General features: G+C 35.9%; 2 protein-coding genes across 2 annotated transcripts; one reads left to right on the top strand and one right to left on the bottom strand.

The window, feature by feature from the left end:
• The first annotated feature begins 169 nt into the window (after window positions 1-169).
• On the top strand, window positions 170-6,209 carry LOC137406306 (serine/threonine-protein kinase mos-like). Its single transcript, XM_068092861.1, has 6 exons — window positions 170-1,285; window positions 2,302-2,490; window positions 2,891-3,033; window positions 3,727-3,900; window positions 5,187-5,392; window positions 5,863-6,209. Exons 1-6 carry the CDS (start codon window positions 1,149-1,151, stop codon window positions 6,070-6,072), a joined length of 1,059 nt encoding a protein of 352 aa, XP_067948962.1. The 5' UTR covers window positions 170-1,148; the 3' UTR covers window positions 6,073-6,209.
• Window positions 6,210-6,272: 63 nt separating this feature from the next.
• Window positions 6,273-14,073, bottom strand: LOC137405783 (deoxycytidylate deaminase-like). Its single transcript, XM_068092181.1, has 5 exons — window positions 13,947-14,073; window positions 13,667-13,799; window positions 11,877-12,004; window positions 9,152-9,237; window positions 6,273-7,045 (listed from the first exon to the last, which is right to left on the bottom strand). The coding sequence occupies exons 1-5, from the start codon at window positions 14,070-14,072 to the stop codon at window positions 6,949-6,951; spliced, it is 570 nt and encodes a 189-aa protein (XP_067948282.1). The 5' UTR covers window position 14,073; the 3' UTR covers window positions 6,273-6,948.
• Between the last annotated feature and the right edge of the window lie 2,386 nt (window positions 14,074-16,459).

The raw sequence follows: 16,459 nt of genomic DNA on the forward strand, positions 1-16,459 counted from the left end.
TTGAGTTCGATGAATATGTTTACCGGAATTCTCGTATAACACCTATATAACCGTCCGTATGTGTACCCCTCCTCAAACTCGTGGTGTTGATAATACTTGGGATACGCACTAAGTCATTGCTTATACCTTAATGCGATTTGCTTAGTTATTAAAAATCGCAATACGTTGTATCCCGCAGTTATAAAAAGTTGCGCAAAATTTTAAGCGATAGCTTTTGCTGTAGATTAATGCTAAACATTTTTAGCTCGCGAGTGTTGTTTGGCCTTTGTACCTCTGAAAAATAGCTTTGATATCAGTTTTCAAAGTGATTTGCTGAAAAGTTCAAAATAATTTTACAGATTCGCCAACCTGTATTTTGTAGAATGTCATAAAATTGACTACGCCTAGTAACAGATTTCTGATCAAAACTTTTGTGAGGAAGCCTATCTCAAATTATGAATTAAGCCAATCACACTAACTTATTTATCTTCTCGCGTGATGGCAGATCAACTTTGATAACTTTTTAAGCAAGCTGCATTCAGTTCATATGTATTTGAAATTTATACAAAGCAACTGATACATAATGAATTTGTTTTCAAACATAGTTTAAAATATTTTTTAGTTTTATTTCTATACAATTTAACATCATTTGGTTCGTCGAATCTTTTTAGCTTGTGTTGACGCAAAAGGTTCATTGTTTAAGCCGAGCTTCGATTAGATGTTAGCTTACATTTGAACTTTGCATTTGAACTTTACATGCTTAACTGTTTGATCCATAATTTTTTCTATAAACTGCAAAAATAAATATAGTCTTGAAATTGCTAGAAGATGAAATGAGACAAATTTAAACAGTAATTCAAATTAAAACGAATATAATTTAATAATTAGATAATTCAAACGGACCAAAAGCATTTTTTGCTTCGAGTAACTATTATTTTCTTTTGTTTCCTAAATAAATCTTCAGTTTGGGACTTACTTACTAATTGGTTTTTGTGGTGTTCTTTGGGATTCTGCTTCTGTCTTTGATGTTTAGCCCAAGCATTCGGAGACAAAAAACATACCACTATTTCTTGATTGCTCTCTAGAAGCTAGCTTTGGTTCGACTGGCATGCCATGGTCACCTGCTTAGTGGTTGGCACTCCACACTATCAATGACTCTATCTTGAACAATGAATGAGAGACCGGTGAGAGTTACCTTAGCTCGAAAATCTACTTCATTTGACAGCCCCTTGCTGGGAGTGATCAAAGGTGTATGTCCAGTCACCTTGCCTGTTCGCAGACTCAAGCGAATTACCTCATCTACTAGGTATTTCACATAACAGAGTTTGTTTACTCTGGTTTATTCTGTGTGCACTTCTCACTTTACAATATCTTTGTACATTGTACTTGTATTTATTTATACATGTGGACTGCAGTTGGTCCGTCTATATAGTATTTTTGAGTGTGCGAATTAGATTCAAAGTTTATCATAAATCTAAACAGGTTTTGTATGGGTGGTCAAGGGATAGATGGTTATCGCTCGTCCTAGCTTTGTACAAAAAAGAGAAACATCGACCGCACAAATACAGTAAAAGGCTTATGAGTTCCCTAACTCAGTTTTAGCTGCTTTTCTTTTTGTACTTGTAATTGGTGTATGGAAATTCAGAAAGCAGTGAAGCAATTGTGTCTGACATAGCATTTGCATCATATCTTACTTTTAGAAACACTACCAAATTCTGTTAACTATAAAGCAGACCATCGAATAGTAATTCATCTTTGTGTTCATAAGTTAGTTTCATTCAGCTTCACACTTAATTTGGTCAAATGATTTGTTTTTAACTATAGCTTTGTTATGGTAATAACAAAGCCTTATAATACTAGCCTTATAATACTATAATACAAGTCCTTATAATACTATTGCAAAATTGATAGTTGACCTAGTTAATTTTGTATTCCTTGATTAACTAAGCTAACCTACGCTTTTTGTACAACATTTTCTTGTTACTGGTGTATTGTCATACCTGTTATGGGCTAAATTCAAATCTATGATGAAAGATTGAAAGTAGTTGCAACACTGATTTGCTTTTTGCTTTATTCCACATGATGTAATGATATTTATCTGTATTCAGGGTATCATGTCAGCTTCATCTTCAAAATGAAATCGTTTTTGCATCTTTTTCTCTGTTTTGATATCCCACTTTTTCTAACTCTAAAATTGAGGCCAGTTTACCTCACATTCTGTATTGATCAAAATAACTTCCTGCGCTTGTTGAATGATTTGTTAGACCCTCTTCGGTCTCTACGTCTCATTGGCTTATTAGCGGTATATGTTCTTTCTTCTAGCCCATACCAGAAGCCAAACTTTGCGTCACCCAACTTGTACAGCTCTCCATCTAGGCTCTACACTCTTTTAAAATGCTACACTTGGAGGGAGGTTAAAGGTCACTTAGGCCATGTAATTGGTCGTGGCGGATTCGGGAAGGTCTACAAAGCACACATTCATGGATTTGATTTGGCTGTTAAAAGGTTGAGGTGAGAGTTGCTAGTTTATAAGTTTTTTACTGTGACATCTCATTTTGTGGTGTCTCAAGGTCGGTTGGAACAATAGATGTATTTGTTTTGTGTGTCTGAAAATTCTCTGCCATACTTATTGCTTTGTGGAGTATGACTAATTTTTGGCATAAATCCTTTAGGTCGGACCTTTTTTCATAAATCTTTTTTTTCTTGGCAGTATCGACTTTTCAAATTGTGTTTATCTTTAGTGTCAATCTAATTTCTGTTGATACAATTACTGTTTATCTTTGCTGATGTTATGTGGATCTTTGGCTCTATTATTAGCTCTCCCTAACGTTAATGTTGATCAAATTTTTATTTTGAAAGTAGCTTCAATGGAGGTCACTCTGACCTGAGTAATGCCATGTAGTCTTTGTAGATATACCATGATGAACAAGAACACAATAATGAAAAGTCTGCAGTCGGAGAGGTTAGCCGTAGGGCTTTCCCATCGTAACGTAGTCGCTACGTATCATATCAATGACCAGACAGATCCTGCCTACATTATCATGGAGTATGTAGGTAGGTTGTACATGCGCCAGGGTTCAGTGAACATTGCATATAGTCAAAGTATTTATGTCACTTGTTGTTCACTCACAACAATGATGTGCAGCAATCTCTAGCTGTTTCGAGGTTCAGCTTTCGTGGCTTCAGTACTTCGCAGGGTGAAAATATTCATTGAAGAGTTGAAAACTAGCGAAAATAGAAAAACAATAAAATCTCTCCTACTCTTGCCTAGTGAGATCCCTCCTCGAGCATCATTGGAACAGAAGTCATCAGGGTTCACTGTTTTCCTGCTATGTTTTGTGAAGTGTAAACGTGCAAAGCACCTGTGACACCCTTCGTCGTGCCTCTTAAATACCCTCAATTCGCAAAATTATCTAATGAACCTGAGGAAATGATGAAAATGCTGATGGATTCATGGATTAAATGGATTAATGGAAAAGGGACTTATTAGATATGATTTTATCAGTTTCTACTTCACATATTTTCACATTTTATATTATTTCACATATTTTCACATTTTATATTATTTCACATATTTTTACCCGGGGCTCTGGTCCAGATTAACCGCAAAAAATGAGGATTACTGTATGATTTTGAAATAAACCTTTTACAATAATATAATCTATATATATCCACTTATGAATGTTTCAGTCAACCGATATACTGACCGTGTGATTATGGTATAGCAAGAAATGTCTTTCATATTAGGGTCACAGACACTGCAGCATATCATAGATGATACAAGCATCAGGCAGGAGAGAGTTAAGTACTATGGTCATGATGTCGCCTCAGCGCTTGAGTACATTCACTCCCTTAATTTAGTTCATCTTGATGTCAAACCCAGCAATGTGCTCATCACTTGCTACAACCTTGCCAAGCTAGGTAGGTGCCCACTCACTACTCTTGTCAGGGAGTGTCTAGTCTACGAGCTTCTCAGGTAGTCAGTCTATTTATCAGATATCATGTACAGTGTACCCCCAGGTGTTGGTGTCCATTTTTTACGTTTTTTTTCTTATGGTGTGGAACACGATTTATTTTGTCTCCTTGTTACGGCATTTTTTTTATCAACATAAATGTCTCTTAAAATTCAAATTTGGCAGTTGGCATGCTGAATGTGTAGGAATCACGAAGATGCCGATATGCTATTTGCTGCAATTCTTTCCACAACACCTGTAGGAGATACGATGCTTACTCGCCCTCTCAGTTCAGCATTCTTTGTGTTTCGGAAATGCATGATATTGCATGAGTGAAACCAAAAGTAATGAAAAGTCAGCAGAAGTGAAAATGTAATGGGCATTTTAGCATTTAAATATAATATTTACCATAAATTTAATTCATTATACGTATACAACTATATCATTTTAATTCGTTAGCCAGAGGTCTTTATTAAGATTGATAATGACGTGAAAGGACAAAATGATTTTATAGCAACCAAAGTTTTATTGCAGAATAATATATAATATAATATATATAATTATATAATAATAATATAGTCACTAAATACACAACAGTTGCTGCTTTCTAGCTATAGTTACTAAAGTTAATATATTATTTTGTTACTAATTTTTAATATGTACAATTCGTATATGTTTTGATTGTATAATTTTGATGTTTTTACCAGGGGGTGTTTGCATTAATTATTATGGATTTCTATACCTCTCTATATGACATTTGCGCCTTATGCTGTCAACACCGGAACGAATTAACGTCGTGTGATAGGGGCCTGCTGTACTTTTGTTCTCTTATTGTATGTTCACTTTCTTATTGAACTATCGGTTTCTACCAGAACTACATTCTCATGAACTCATATTTTATTACTATTTTGGCTCCGCCAATTAGCACTTCTGCTAATGCTGATGTTCAGTTTGGTAAACCTTGCTCTGTGAATTGTGTTTTACCCAGGCTGCGTTCTTCTATTAAATATTACGCCTGGTTGTAGGTTTATATCATCAGCTGATATGATATAATTGTTATCTGTAGGTCATATTAGCAGCTGATATGATATAATTGTTATCTGTGTGTTATCAGCTGTTATGATATACAGTAATTATTATTTGAGAATGCTAGCAAATGTTGTGCCTCCTTTGAACATCCTCAATGTTGGATGACTAATACTAGTTGTGACAAATTGCTGTCAATATTCGACGCACATCTATTCCTTCCAACAGGTGACTTTGGTTGCTCACAAAAACTTCACTGGGATGACGTGGGAGACAGCATCAGTCCTACCAATAGGAGTGACATCACAGGCACTGTGGCGTACCGGGCACCAGAGCTACTCAAGGGCTCACCCCCGGCATGCTCAGCTGACATCTATGCGTTTGGTATACTCCTTTGGCAGATGCTAAGCCTCAAGCACCCATACCTCGGAAGGGTTTGTGTTACATAGCTATCGGTGCTAGCGTACTTAGCTACCTTCAACACAACACATTCCTTGTTAGATATTCATTCAAACAAACGTATTAGCCACATTGATTACACGGTGTTTAACAATACTATTCAGGTCTTCAAACACATTAGCAAATTGTTTGCATGAAATATTTTCAAAAAAGCTGTCACATCTAGCAATAAGGGCATTTAATGTAATTGACGTCAAGTATGAATTTGACATATTTTGTGTCAATAAGGTTAAAATAATGTTAATCAACCTTATCAATAACCTTTTTAAAGGTTATTGATAGATTAATTAATAAATTAACCTATTAATTCAAGTTAAATTAATAGGTTACGAAGGAAAAGGCCTTGATGGAAAAACTTGGAAGTTTTTCCATTACTCATGTTATAGTATGTGGACAGCTTTTGTTTTTACCAGGTGATATTTTTGCACTTTCACCCCGATTGCAGGACAATCACATGGTGATATTCGCTGTTGTGGCACATGGCCTTCGTCCGTCTCTCAGTTGCATAGAGTCAGCGGATGATGACCTGGTGACCCTCTGTCAGCAGTGTTGGTCCGCTAACGCTCTCTCTAGGCCCAGCGCCAGCAACATTATCAAGGTTTTAGAGAATCTGTGTGCCGAGCAGGATGTGCATATCAGGAGACTGCTTTTCTGACTTGATCTCTGTTATCCTTGTTATAATTTACTAGTCGAATGTTTTAGTTTTTTACATTTACCTTGCAGAAGTCTTATAGCGACTGTTATTTTTTATTTCTGTTATTTATTTATTATTAATATATTTCAAACTACATGAAGTTATCAAGGAATTCGTACTATTACTTGTTTTTCAACGCGGGTAGCGATGATGACGATATGAATACTCATTATGGCTAATGATAAAAAGTAATGATAAAAACTGACAAAATGTATTTTATAACATTTAAGAGTCCAACATTGTGAGTTACGACGAATATTGCAACTTTTTTCAATTACACAAATGATAAAAGCTGATATGAGATGTTATAAAAGTGGTTAGCAAGTGTTTAAATATTCAGATGTTGACACTGCCAAGTTTGAATAAAAAAAAACAATAGTTGTATTCTATGAGAATGCTGAAACCAGCATATAATATGTCATAATATGTCTCAACTATGTATCCTTTTATTCCACAGTAGCACAGATTCTATCATATAAGCCATCGACCTATTAACTATGCTTAATAAGAGTTAGTACAGTTAATAGGTCTATGATACGAGCGAACCAAAAAGTGACGTTACTGTAACTATAACCACCTTTTGATGCACGGGTTGAACTTTTAAATAACACTACAATTCTCCTACAAAAGTATGAAAATGGGTAAAAACAATTCAGTGGCGAATATATTGAAAATAAAGGAGTAATAAGAACTGAACTAAATCCTTCGACATGATAAAACTGTATCAGGTTATCAATGAAATTTAGAGCTTCATAGAAAGCTCTAAATCTTAGAAACTTGCTTGGTGATGCCATAGCATTGCTGAGGTTGAATGTAACGGGAGGCAATCGATCTCTGTTATCTTGACAGTCCATTGGAGAGCTGCACGCAGGTAGCTGGAGTATCGATGCTGGTGAAGTCAATAATAACCTGCTTCATCCTTGGCTGAAATTGTCTGAAACACATGCGCAGATGGTACAGCAACTTAAAAAAATTGTAATGCAACCCTATTCAAGTAACGGTTCCTGGATACTAGGTTTACAATGATAGAAATGTTGTAAGTTATAGTAATAGCGATAGCATGCTCGACTTGTTACCCGCGGTAGCAGCGACAAGGCCAAAAGGTTAGTAACATTTTACCAGCTGCATGGTTCGAGTTGCATTCATCAGAATTAAATTAGCATATTGTCATGTCACTTGAGTATGATCAGAGTCATGGTCATATAAGCGGACTCCTTAGTTTTTGCCGCCTTCTCAACTTATATATAAGACTAAATGCGAGAATCTACAGCACAGCGGAACCGCAGTTCTCGACCAATTCGGTTTTCGACCAAAACAATTGAGAGTTGTTCGTCTTGGATCTCGAACATAAATTCGATTCTCAACTTGACCAGAGCATGCGCATTAGAATTAAACGTTTGGAACAGCTCCAGAAACAGCATGGAAACATTCGTTAACAAAGGGAGTAGCAAGTTACACTTCATAAATTCTTTACAAAAAGGAAGGAACTATCTGGGACGACATACCTCTATGCAAGAGATTTGCTAGGGAGACAACTCCTCCAGTCGATTTACCCTAAACTGTTTGGGAGGAAGATTTTCCTTCAAATATGTGAAATAAACGTGTTTATTGCTGTTTATATTTTCTTTTTCATACGATTGTTGATGTAACTGATCTGTTGCATTCTTTGCTGTTTCATTATCAACTTTTGGTATTGTATCTTAACCTAGAATGTTTTCGATGTTTTAAGAGAAAAGCATACGAAACGTTTACTTTTTGTTTTCTGTTTTCATCATCATAGATAGAAAATATTTTATTAAAAATAAACACTATCTATACCTACCCGTTTTTATTTATAGTATGTAGTATACAGTACAGTGTTTGGTGTAAAATGTTTAAAAAATACTTTACCAAAGTTGTTTTCTCGGCTTGGAATGGATTAAAATTTACATACATTAATTCTAATGGGAATAATTGTTTCGGATCTCGGACAACTTTCTGGAACGGATTGTGTTCGAGAATCCAGGCTCCGCTGTATATAAAACTGTAATACAGCCCTTTTAGAGTAATGGTGGCTGAATACCAGGTGGTTTGGCTGTCGCCATAAGCAGCGACAGACCTGAAGTCATTACCGATTCAGGCCACTTGTAAGACAGATTTCATGCTAATTTGAGTCACTGAAATGTTTAGTCAAAATCTACTGGGCAGCCAGAAAGCTGATAATCTTTAGATTGCAGGATTATGCGGTATATGATCATCTAACCGAGTAAGTTGACAATAGCCTATTAAAAGTACAAAATTTATTTTTATAAATCCAGCAGTTACTACAAACATTAAATTACCTATACTCCTTTCATAAGTACTATTACTGGTTAGAGTGTCCTCAGCATAATTTAGTAGCAACACCAGAGCACACAAAATAATGATTATCACCAAAAAATGTTTTATTTGCTAAATCATGAGTGATCACAAAAAAGGTGGGTGTGCTCCAGGGTTGAAAACAAAATGAATTGTTACAAAAAAATCCAATTTTTTCAATTTCAATCAATTTTTTTAGATTTTTATGATTTTTTGATAAATTAGACTCTCATTTTTTTCATGCTAATTCTCTGTTATTGCAGATCCGCAAAGCAATGATGAGACCACTTTTTAGTATTGAGACTTACATGCGTTAATTGGACAACATCTTATATTTCTGGCATTTAAAATTTATAAACTTATAACATTCATACTTCATGTAAGTTAGTGGAGTAAAGCTACTAGCAGTTCCACACAAAGTGTGAATGAAAGCCAAAGGCATAAAAAGGCACTATGAAATATTTAAGGACTATCTTCCTAGGTGGGATCAGCGTGGTTGATCATACGAAATGTAAATACCAATGACTAAACTACATTGTGGCCAGTTGATTCCCTAGTTGTAAGTAATATAATGTTTATGAAACCTATCTTGGGGTATGAACATAATTCAATAGATTTGGGTAGAGATGAAAGCAGCCTGAAAACTTTCAAATCTTGCCTTGCGCATAGACTACACACCAAAAAAGGCCAGAGAAAGTCTTACCTGTATGCTACTCCCGCCATTGAGAGCAATGTTCGACTAGCCAGCATTTTCTTGTCATCATGGTACTTATCAGAGTAGTAAATCACCTGCAATGCGTGTCATATGGTGATGAGAGGAGGTTTAAAGAAGAACTTGTGGAAGGTATAAGTAAATTTTATCAGAATGTATCGGTGATCTGACTGCCAGAATGTTTTAAAATAAAAATCGACAAAATTTTATAGTGGAATCGCTCATTAGATCAAGCGAAAGTGTGATGATATCTATAGTTGCAAAAAACTGACAAAATAGAGACACGTAACGCTGCAATTTGATGTCGATGCATTACTGCAACGTAATGCCGCAACTTTAACGCAATAGCCGATATCAACTGTAGCCACGATATCAACTAATGACATCATTTCATACATATTTGTCTTCAGTGCGTTTTAATCATGATCCTAAGCACAATACGCAACCGACACTTTTCCGAGTGCAAACATGAACTACAAGATATGGTGAGCATTTCGAGAGCATTTTGGCAATTTGGCTCATTCAGCATCAACAATTTCCAAAGAAGTAGTATTTACTCTTCTTAAAAGATATTTAGGAGTTGAGCAGCTGCTGCCTTTGAAAAATATTAAGCTAATATACATCTTTAGAGGCTGTATCTAGACTACTTTGTCTAATGTTGTCACGTACAAAATGTCAAGAATTATTTTCTATAATAGAAGTGAGACATGATCGGAGAAGATATTCAAATTCAATTAGGTATGTTAGAAGGTCACATAGTTGGAATGTTTGACATAAAAGAGCATGGTATCGCAGACTACTTACTGGCCTGATACACTCACTGAACAAATGCACATCACTGGACTGATTAGAAGAAATATCTGAGTGACTGACCAATAAAGAGAGCCAAAAATAGAATGTGTATAAAATATAATAAATTAATAATAGATATGAATATACAGCTATAATTCGACATACGAGTTTAATGCATTCTGGGACTGAGCTCGTATGTCAATGTTCTTTTTATCTCAAAGCAATATTTCCTATATAAAATAACTAAATACAAATTAATCAGTTATTAATTAGACGAGAAAAATGGTCTCTAACATACTTGGCCATATGCGGCCATCGAGAACCGGCTTGTACGCTCGTATCTTATAGGTTTCACTTGTTCGGAATTTTGCTCGTATCTCGATTTTCTCATATGGTGGGGAGGGGGTGCCCGTATGTCAAGGTATGATTGTATGCACTTCAATTGAACATCGACCACACTACATTCAACAGGTGAGTAATAAGGTGGAGTGAGAACAGATGAGTAAAAAACTTCTCACTTTTTCTTTGGAATTAAAACCTACAATTAATAAAATTGACATAACCTCTGTTAATATAATTTGACTGCTTATATATTAGTATTACTGTAATCTCAACATATTATTCGATGTCTTTAATATATTTCCTTCCAGTTCCTTGATACTTGTTACCTAATACTTGAACAATTAAAGGGTTACTAACGCCAAATTTTGAAAAATCTTTGAATCCTGCATTTCCCTAACTTAAAATTATTGTAATCATGAAACCTAGGCTAAGTAAAAAATTGATAGGAAAAAGGGAAAAGTTGTCGGTGCAAACCAATAACACCACAGTTACTGCAGTCATTAAATTAAAAAGTTAGGCTGTTTTCTCCTACTTGAAGGGTCAAAGGGGTGAGTTTGAGACGTCTTAGAATAGATTACGCAATTTACATGTATTTTACCGTTCGTATAACATAAAATCCCTACAATGTAAATGTTCTAGGTTTTTGCAAAATGAAACTCAACTCAGAGTGGGATGCAAACACTTCTATTGGTTCAACGTCAGATAATTGTTTCTTTTTGTTCAAGTACAGACACGATAAGCTAACTAATTAACTACTCACTAATTAAAAACATTTTGTAAGAAGATTACTAAAGCCACACCACGTGGCTTTTGGCCATAAGCCAATGCTGTAGAGAGCCACACTATGTAGCTAGTAGTAGCAATAATTTAAAATGACGAAGGGACAACTCCAATCTTTCGTGTGTAACATGAAACGGCTGAACATTATCAACAATTACAAACAAAACAAGCTGCTCCAATATAAGCCATCTAAACATTCGACAAACAAGTTAACAGGCAAAACCTACTGCGCAGCATACACGACTATACACTTTAGGTTGAAGGCTAATCAAGCATAATATACTATAAATGAGGCGAAATGATAATAACATGGAGTTTCCCAAAAAGCGTACTGGTTAAGGCTTGGTTACACACATCGACAAAATGCATCACCGTCGTCTAGTGTAGCTATAGGTGTGCGTCACCCCTTGTGAAGCGTTGTGTTGACAAATAGAGTGACCAATGAGAATTAGCTATGTTATGAATTATATATGTTACAAGTGAGAATATATTTATCCATATATAAAAAGCTGTTTGTGTGAAGTCCTGTGGCCATGATTGTTCGAGGGCCAATTTTGGACACAAATAGCATGCATTGAAAATGAATAAAAATGAATCGACCTCATAGTAAAAAACTATTTCAGCCAATCATAGATGTATTGCTTTTATCTCTACCAGCGTAGACTAACATGTTCGTCTTGAAACGACGCACGGACGTCACAGTGTTGACACGTCGCCAACGCATTGGCTACGACAAAACTCATTTCATCGGGCGTGTGACCAAGTCATTATACTCTAAAAAACTGTCAATGCATAAACTCACCTCTTTGATCCCAGACTGTATAACGAGCTTTGCACACTCATTACATGGAAACAGAGCCACATAAATGGTACAACCTTCAACACTGCTTGAGTTCTTGTTGAGTATAGCATTCATTTCTGCATGACACACTGTAAATGTCAAAATTACATATTATGACTCCTATATTTAACCTAACGAATAAAGCATGAAAAGTAATTATTGATGGAGGTGAGCATGCTGATAACCTAGGAGTTGCCCTCTACATGCTGATTTCAATGAAAAATGATAAACGTAACGACCATTCTATTGATTAGAAAAACGTACAATAAAAACATGTTAACTATTCACTGAACAAGTCTTTCATATGGTTATCATAATCTAAACACTAAATACCGTTGGAGATCTCACGACACAATTTTACTGATACTTCCTAGAGAATACCCAGTCAATAAAGCCTTTCCATTCTTGTGTAACGAGGTGTACACCATTCAAAAGTACCGCCTACAGAATACAAAAGCACCCCTAGTCTCTTTTCCTCATAAGCAATGATTTAGCAAACAGAACTTGGTTTCCACACTTAGATCTCTAGCATATTTATAGTAATTCTACCGTAGGCTTTATTCTAAAAACACAGTCATCCTCTGCAGAATAGATATTTACCATGTTCAATTCTGCAAAGCAAAATGTGAAATTGTACGCGAAAAAGAAAATGTAGCCTTGAGCTATGGGTCCAACACATGTAGCCTTGAGCTATGGGTCCAACACATGTAGCTTTGAGCTATGGGTCCAACACATGTAGCCTTGAACTATGCGTCCAACACATGTAGCCTTGAGCTATGGGTCTAACACATGTAGCCTTGAGCTATGGGTCCAACACATGTAGCCTTGAGCTATGGGTCCAGCACATGTAGCCTTGAACTATGGGTCCAACACATGTAGCCTTGAGCTATGGGTCCCAATACATGTAGCCTTGAGCTATAGGTTCAACACATGTAGCTTTGAACTATGGGTCCAACACATGTAGCCTTGAGCTATGGGTCCAACACATGTAGCCTTGAGCTATGGGTTCAACACATGTAGCCTTGAGCTATGGGTCCAACACATGTAGCTTTGAGCTATGGGTCCAACACATGTAGCCTTGAGCTATGGGTCCAACACATGTAGCCTTGAGCTATGGGTCTAACACATGTAGCCTTGAGCTATGGGTTCAACACATGTAGCCTTGAGCTATGGGTTCAACACATGTAGCCTTGAGCTATGGGTCCAACACATGTAGCTTTGAGCTATGGGTCCAACACATGTAGCCTTGAGCTATGGGTTCAACACATGTAGCCTTGAGCTATGGGTCCAGCACATGTAGCCTTGAGCTATGGGTCCAACACATGTAGCCTTGAGCTATGGGTTCAACACATGTAGCCTTGAGCTATGGGTCCAACACATGTAGCCTTGAGCTATGGGTCCAACACATGTAGCCTTGAGCTATGGGTCTAACACATGTAGCCTTGAGCTATGGGTTCAACACATGTAGCCTTGAGCTATGGGTTCAACACATAGCCTTGAACTATGGGTCCAACACATGTAGCCTTGAACTATGAGTCCAACACATGTAGCCTTGAACTATCGATCCAAAATTTTTACAACAGGTCAATATCATACTCTTCACCACGTTCATTGAAAATAACCTGAATTGACAATAATCTTCAAATGGTTTACATTCAGATGAAATCCACTGTTTACATGACTTAGTCACATGATCTATATTCTATAGATTCAAAAGAGAATAACTTGCGGGGACTACACTGGTGCCCTACCATAAGGATATTTGGTGTCTAGCCAGTCACCAGATCTGTCCCACGATAGTGAATCATCATCACAGCCATTAGGCATGCCATTATAGCCTATTCCTACTATCTTTTTAGCAGGATTTACGATGCATGCTCCAACCTACAATACATAACTTGGCTAACCACAAACATAGCGATGACTGCATCAAGGATATTGGAAAAGACAAATTAGCTGGAAGAACCAGATGAGGTAAGCTCTTTCCGAAGAATTAAAAAGAGAAACAGAGATGCATCTAGAAAAGGTCACCTGACTGCTTGGGTCTTTGCTTCGCTGGGCTGAAAGAAAAGCAAGAGCCATAAAATAGTCATCCCAACTGATATAATTGGTTCGTTTCGTTGCTTTCCCACTACAATCTTCTTTGGATATATCCATACCTAAAATGTATACATGCCTATGTCAAATATGGCTACTTCCAAGACACGACTATATTATCATTTTATACAAGATCTCATATCACACCAAAAATCATTATATTAGAAAGTTACTTGGTATAACAATATTGTGAAGTAATTGTCTTTGAAGTTAATAAGTTGTAAGCAAATTTAAAACTACTGTATGATCACTTACAAAACTACTTAATCCGAAGAAATAACCATTTACGATCAAAAATAAAATGATAGGAAACTTGTAAAGTACCTGAGACAATATTTCAGCATTCTGTAGTTGTTATTGCAATGTTATCAGACTCTACTTTCAATATTTTATTACCAGAGGCTTGAACCGGTGATCCGAAAGTGAATTACCGTGAAACCTCTAATTGAACGCCACCTCCATTTGACCACCACTATGAGAGAAGGATTGAAAAATAAAGTGCCACCCTCTATTTCAACGCCACCTCCTTGACTACTACTTTAACAATCTTTAATCTTTATGAACCCATAATATCGAATGATCAGTAGAAAAGTGTCCACGAAATCGGATTAATAATAAACCTTTTATATCAATAACAATCAATTTTCTCTCTGTCCAACTCCAAAGCTTTTAGTTTTTTCCGTTAAAACTTTGAAAGCAACACCATAGAAATAACTAATAACTGTCTCAAGCTAATAGTAGTTTCTTGTTTAACGCAGTCTTGATACTTCAAAGAACATATATATAAAAAATGATTGACATTTACGATGGTACAGTATATGAACAACTAGTTTTAGGCCAAAGGTTACGTTTGGTGAGCAAAACTTAAGCGTTTGTGCTAAATGCAATGGGTGAAAGTTTTGCTTTGCCAAAAATTGTTTAGACACAAATATCGACTAATTCAACAGTGCAGAAGATGAGTTGAGGTCAGAAGACATTGTGGAAGGTATTGGACAACTAGAAGAAGTTTGTTCCAGCAAAAGCAACAATCAGAACGCAGCTACTCGAGCAAACGATGCAAATATTTTTGTTAAAAATGTTAATTTTTGTTTCTGCATGTAATGTATGGTTCGTTTATGTCACTTGTTCATGAATATATATATTTGTAGCATTTGATCAATTATCATTATATAATTTATAAATTTGCAGATTTATTATAGCATACTAGCTGTACTACCCGGCGTTGCCCAGGTAATAAAAAGTCTTTGAACAGAAAATTTATTTGTGATTAACATATAACAACATTTGCCATTCTAACTTTCAAACTACATATCAGGAGAAAAGTGTTTTTATGTAGTTGAAGTAAATTAAGAGAAAATAATAACTGTAAAGGTTTTCAAACTTTGTCAAACAACTGTAACTTTCAAACTTCATATCATGAGGAAAATGTTTTGTACAGGTCAAATAAATTAAAAAAATAAAACAACTATAGAAGGGTTTAGATGTAAATGTGAAATAATTAGCAAGTAACAGCTAAATTAAGTCGGTTTTGCTACGATTACAATAAAAGATGATTCGGTAATGATACAATTAATACGAACTGAGAAAACAAAATAAAAATTCTGAACGTGTTGAATTAATAACAATTCTTGCATTGAAGTGTGTGTGTAAAAAAAGGTTACTGTTCCACCAGAAACTATCCATCAAAACCTCTTGATACTGGTACAAATGTAAAAATGAGATATCGTAATGTCTTTGTCTGACCAAACGGAGAGAAAATGTCGATGCTCTTCCGACGGAGATAATATAATTGTCCGCATGAAAAGAATTGGCCTTGGCCCCAGTTGTTATCTCTACCAGTTATCTCTACCTCTGGCCCCAGTATATCTCTACCAGTTGTTATCTATTGCAAGCAATAGATAACAACTAGTAGAGATATTTCTCGACTTTCCAATGCATATTTTATTTAGAGATCTTTGGCTAGTTAGAGGTAAGTTAGCAGATTTATTGCATCTAAAAGGTTTAATATCGGTCCACTAGAAACAGAGGGCAAAATATAGGCAACGTTCGCTTCACCCATAAAAGGGCTAAATTTATCTTTCTGAAATTCTGACGTGCCATTTGAAAGATACAACGCCAGCCTCTATTTGACCGCCACTATAGAGGAAGGATTGTAAAATAAAGTTTCATGGCGCTCAGTCACGTATCTCAGTGGCTGTTTTAGTTTAGCAAACCAAATGCAACATATGAGAATCCAGCTGGGCCATAACTTCAAGAGCAGAGGAAGAAATGGCCATTCCAGACTTGTCTAAAAAGTACACTTTAGTTGTAAAGCAACTTATCATAAAAGTTGTCTGCTTTTGTCAATGTTGTTTTTATAGTTGGATCATTATAGTTGTCTTGCATTAAATTGCCTCAGATTGAACTATTCCCATACACGCGCGTCTTCATGTGAGAAATAGAGCAAT

This window comes from Watersipora subatra, chromosome 10 (genome assembly GCF_963576615.1).
Source record: "Watersipora subatra chromosome 10, tzWatSuba1.1, whole genome shotgun sequence".
Lineage (NCBI taxonomy): Eukaryota > Metazoa > Bryozoa > Gymnolaemata > Cheilostomatida > Watersiporidae > Watersipora > Watersipora subatra.

Bases quoted from the DNA above. Each gene is read 5' to 3' on its own strand.
- LOC137406306 (XM_068092861.1), top strand. From the start codon at position 1,149: ATGAATGAGAGACCGGTGAGAGTTACCTTAGCTCGAAAATCTACTTCA. The intron at 3,034-3,726 runs GTAGGTTGTACA...CTTTCATATTAG, and splicing joins CATTATCATGGAGTATGTAG to GGTCACAGACACTGCAGCAT. The intron at 3,901-5,186 runs GTAGGTGCCCAC...TCCTTCCAACAG, and splicing joins CTACAACCTTGCCAAGCTAG to GTGACTTTGGTTGCTCACAA.
- LOC137405783 (XM_068092181.1), bottom strand. From the start codon at position 14,072: ATGGATATATCCAAAGAAGATTGTAGTGGGAAAGCAACGAAACGAACC. The intron at 13,800-13,946 runs GTGACCTTTTCT...TATGTATTGTAG, and splicing joins GCAAAGACCCAAGCAGTCAG to GTTGGAGCATGCATCGTAAA. The intron at 7,046-9,151 runs GTAAGACTTTCT...CATGTGTTTCAG, and splicing joins ATGGCGGGAGTAGCATACAG to ACAATTTCAGCCAAGGATGA.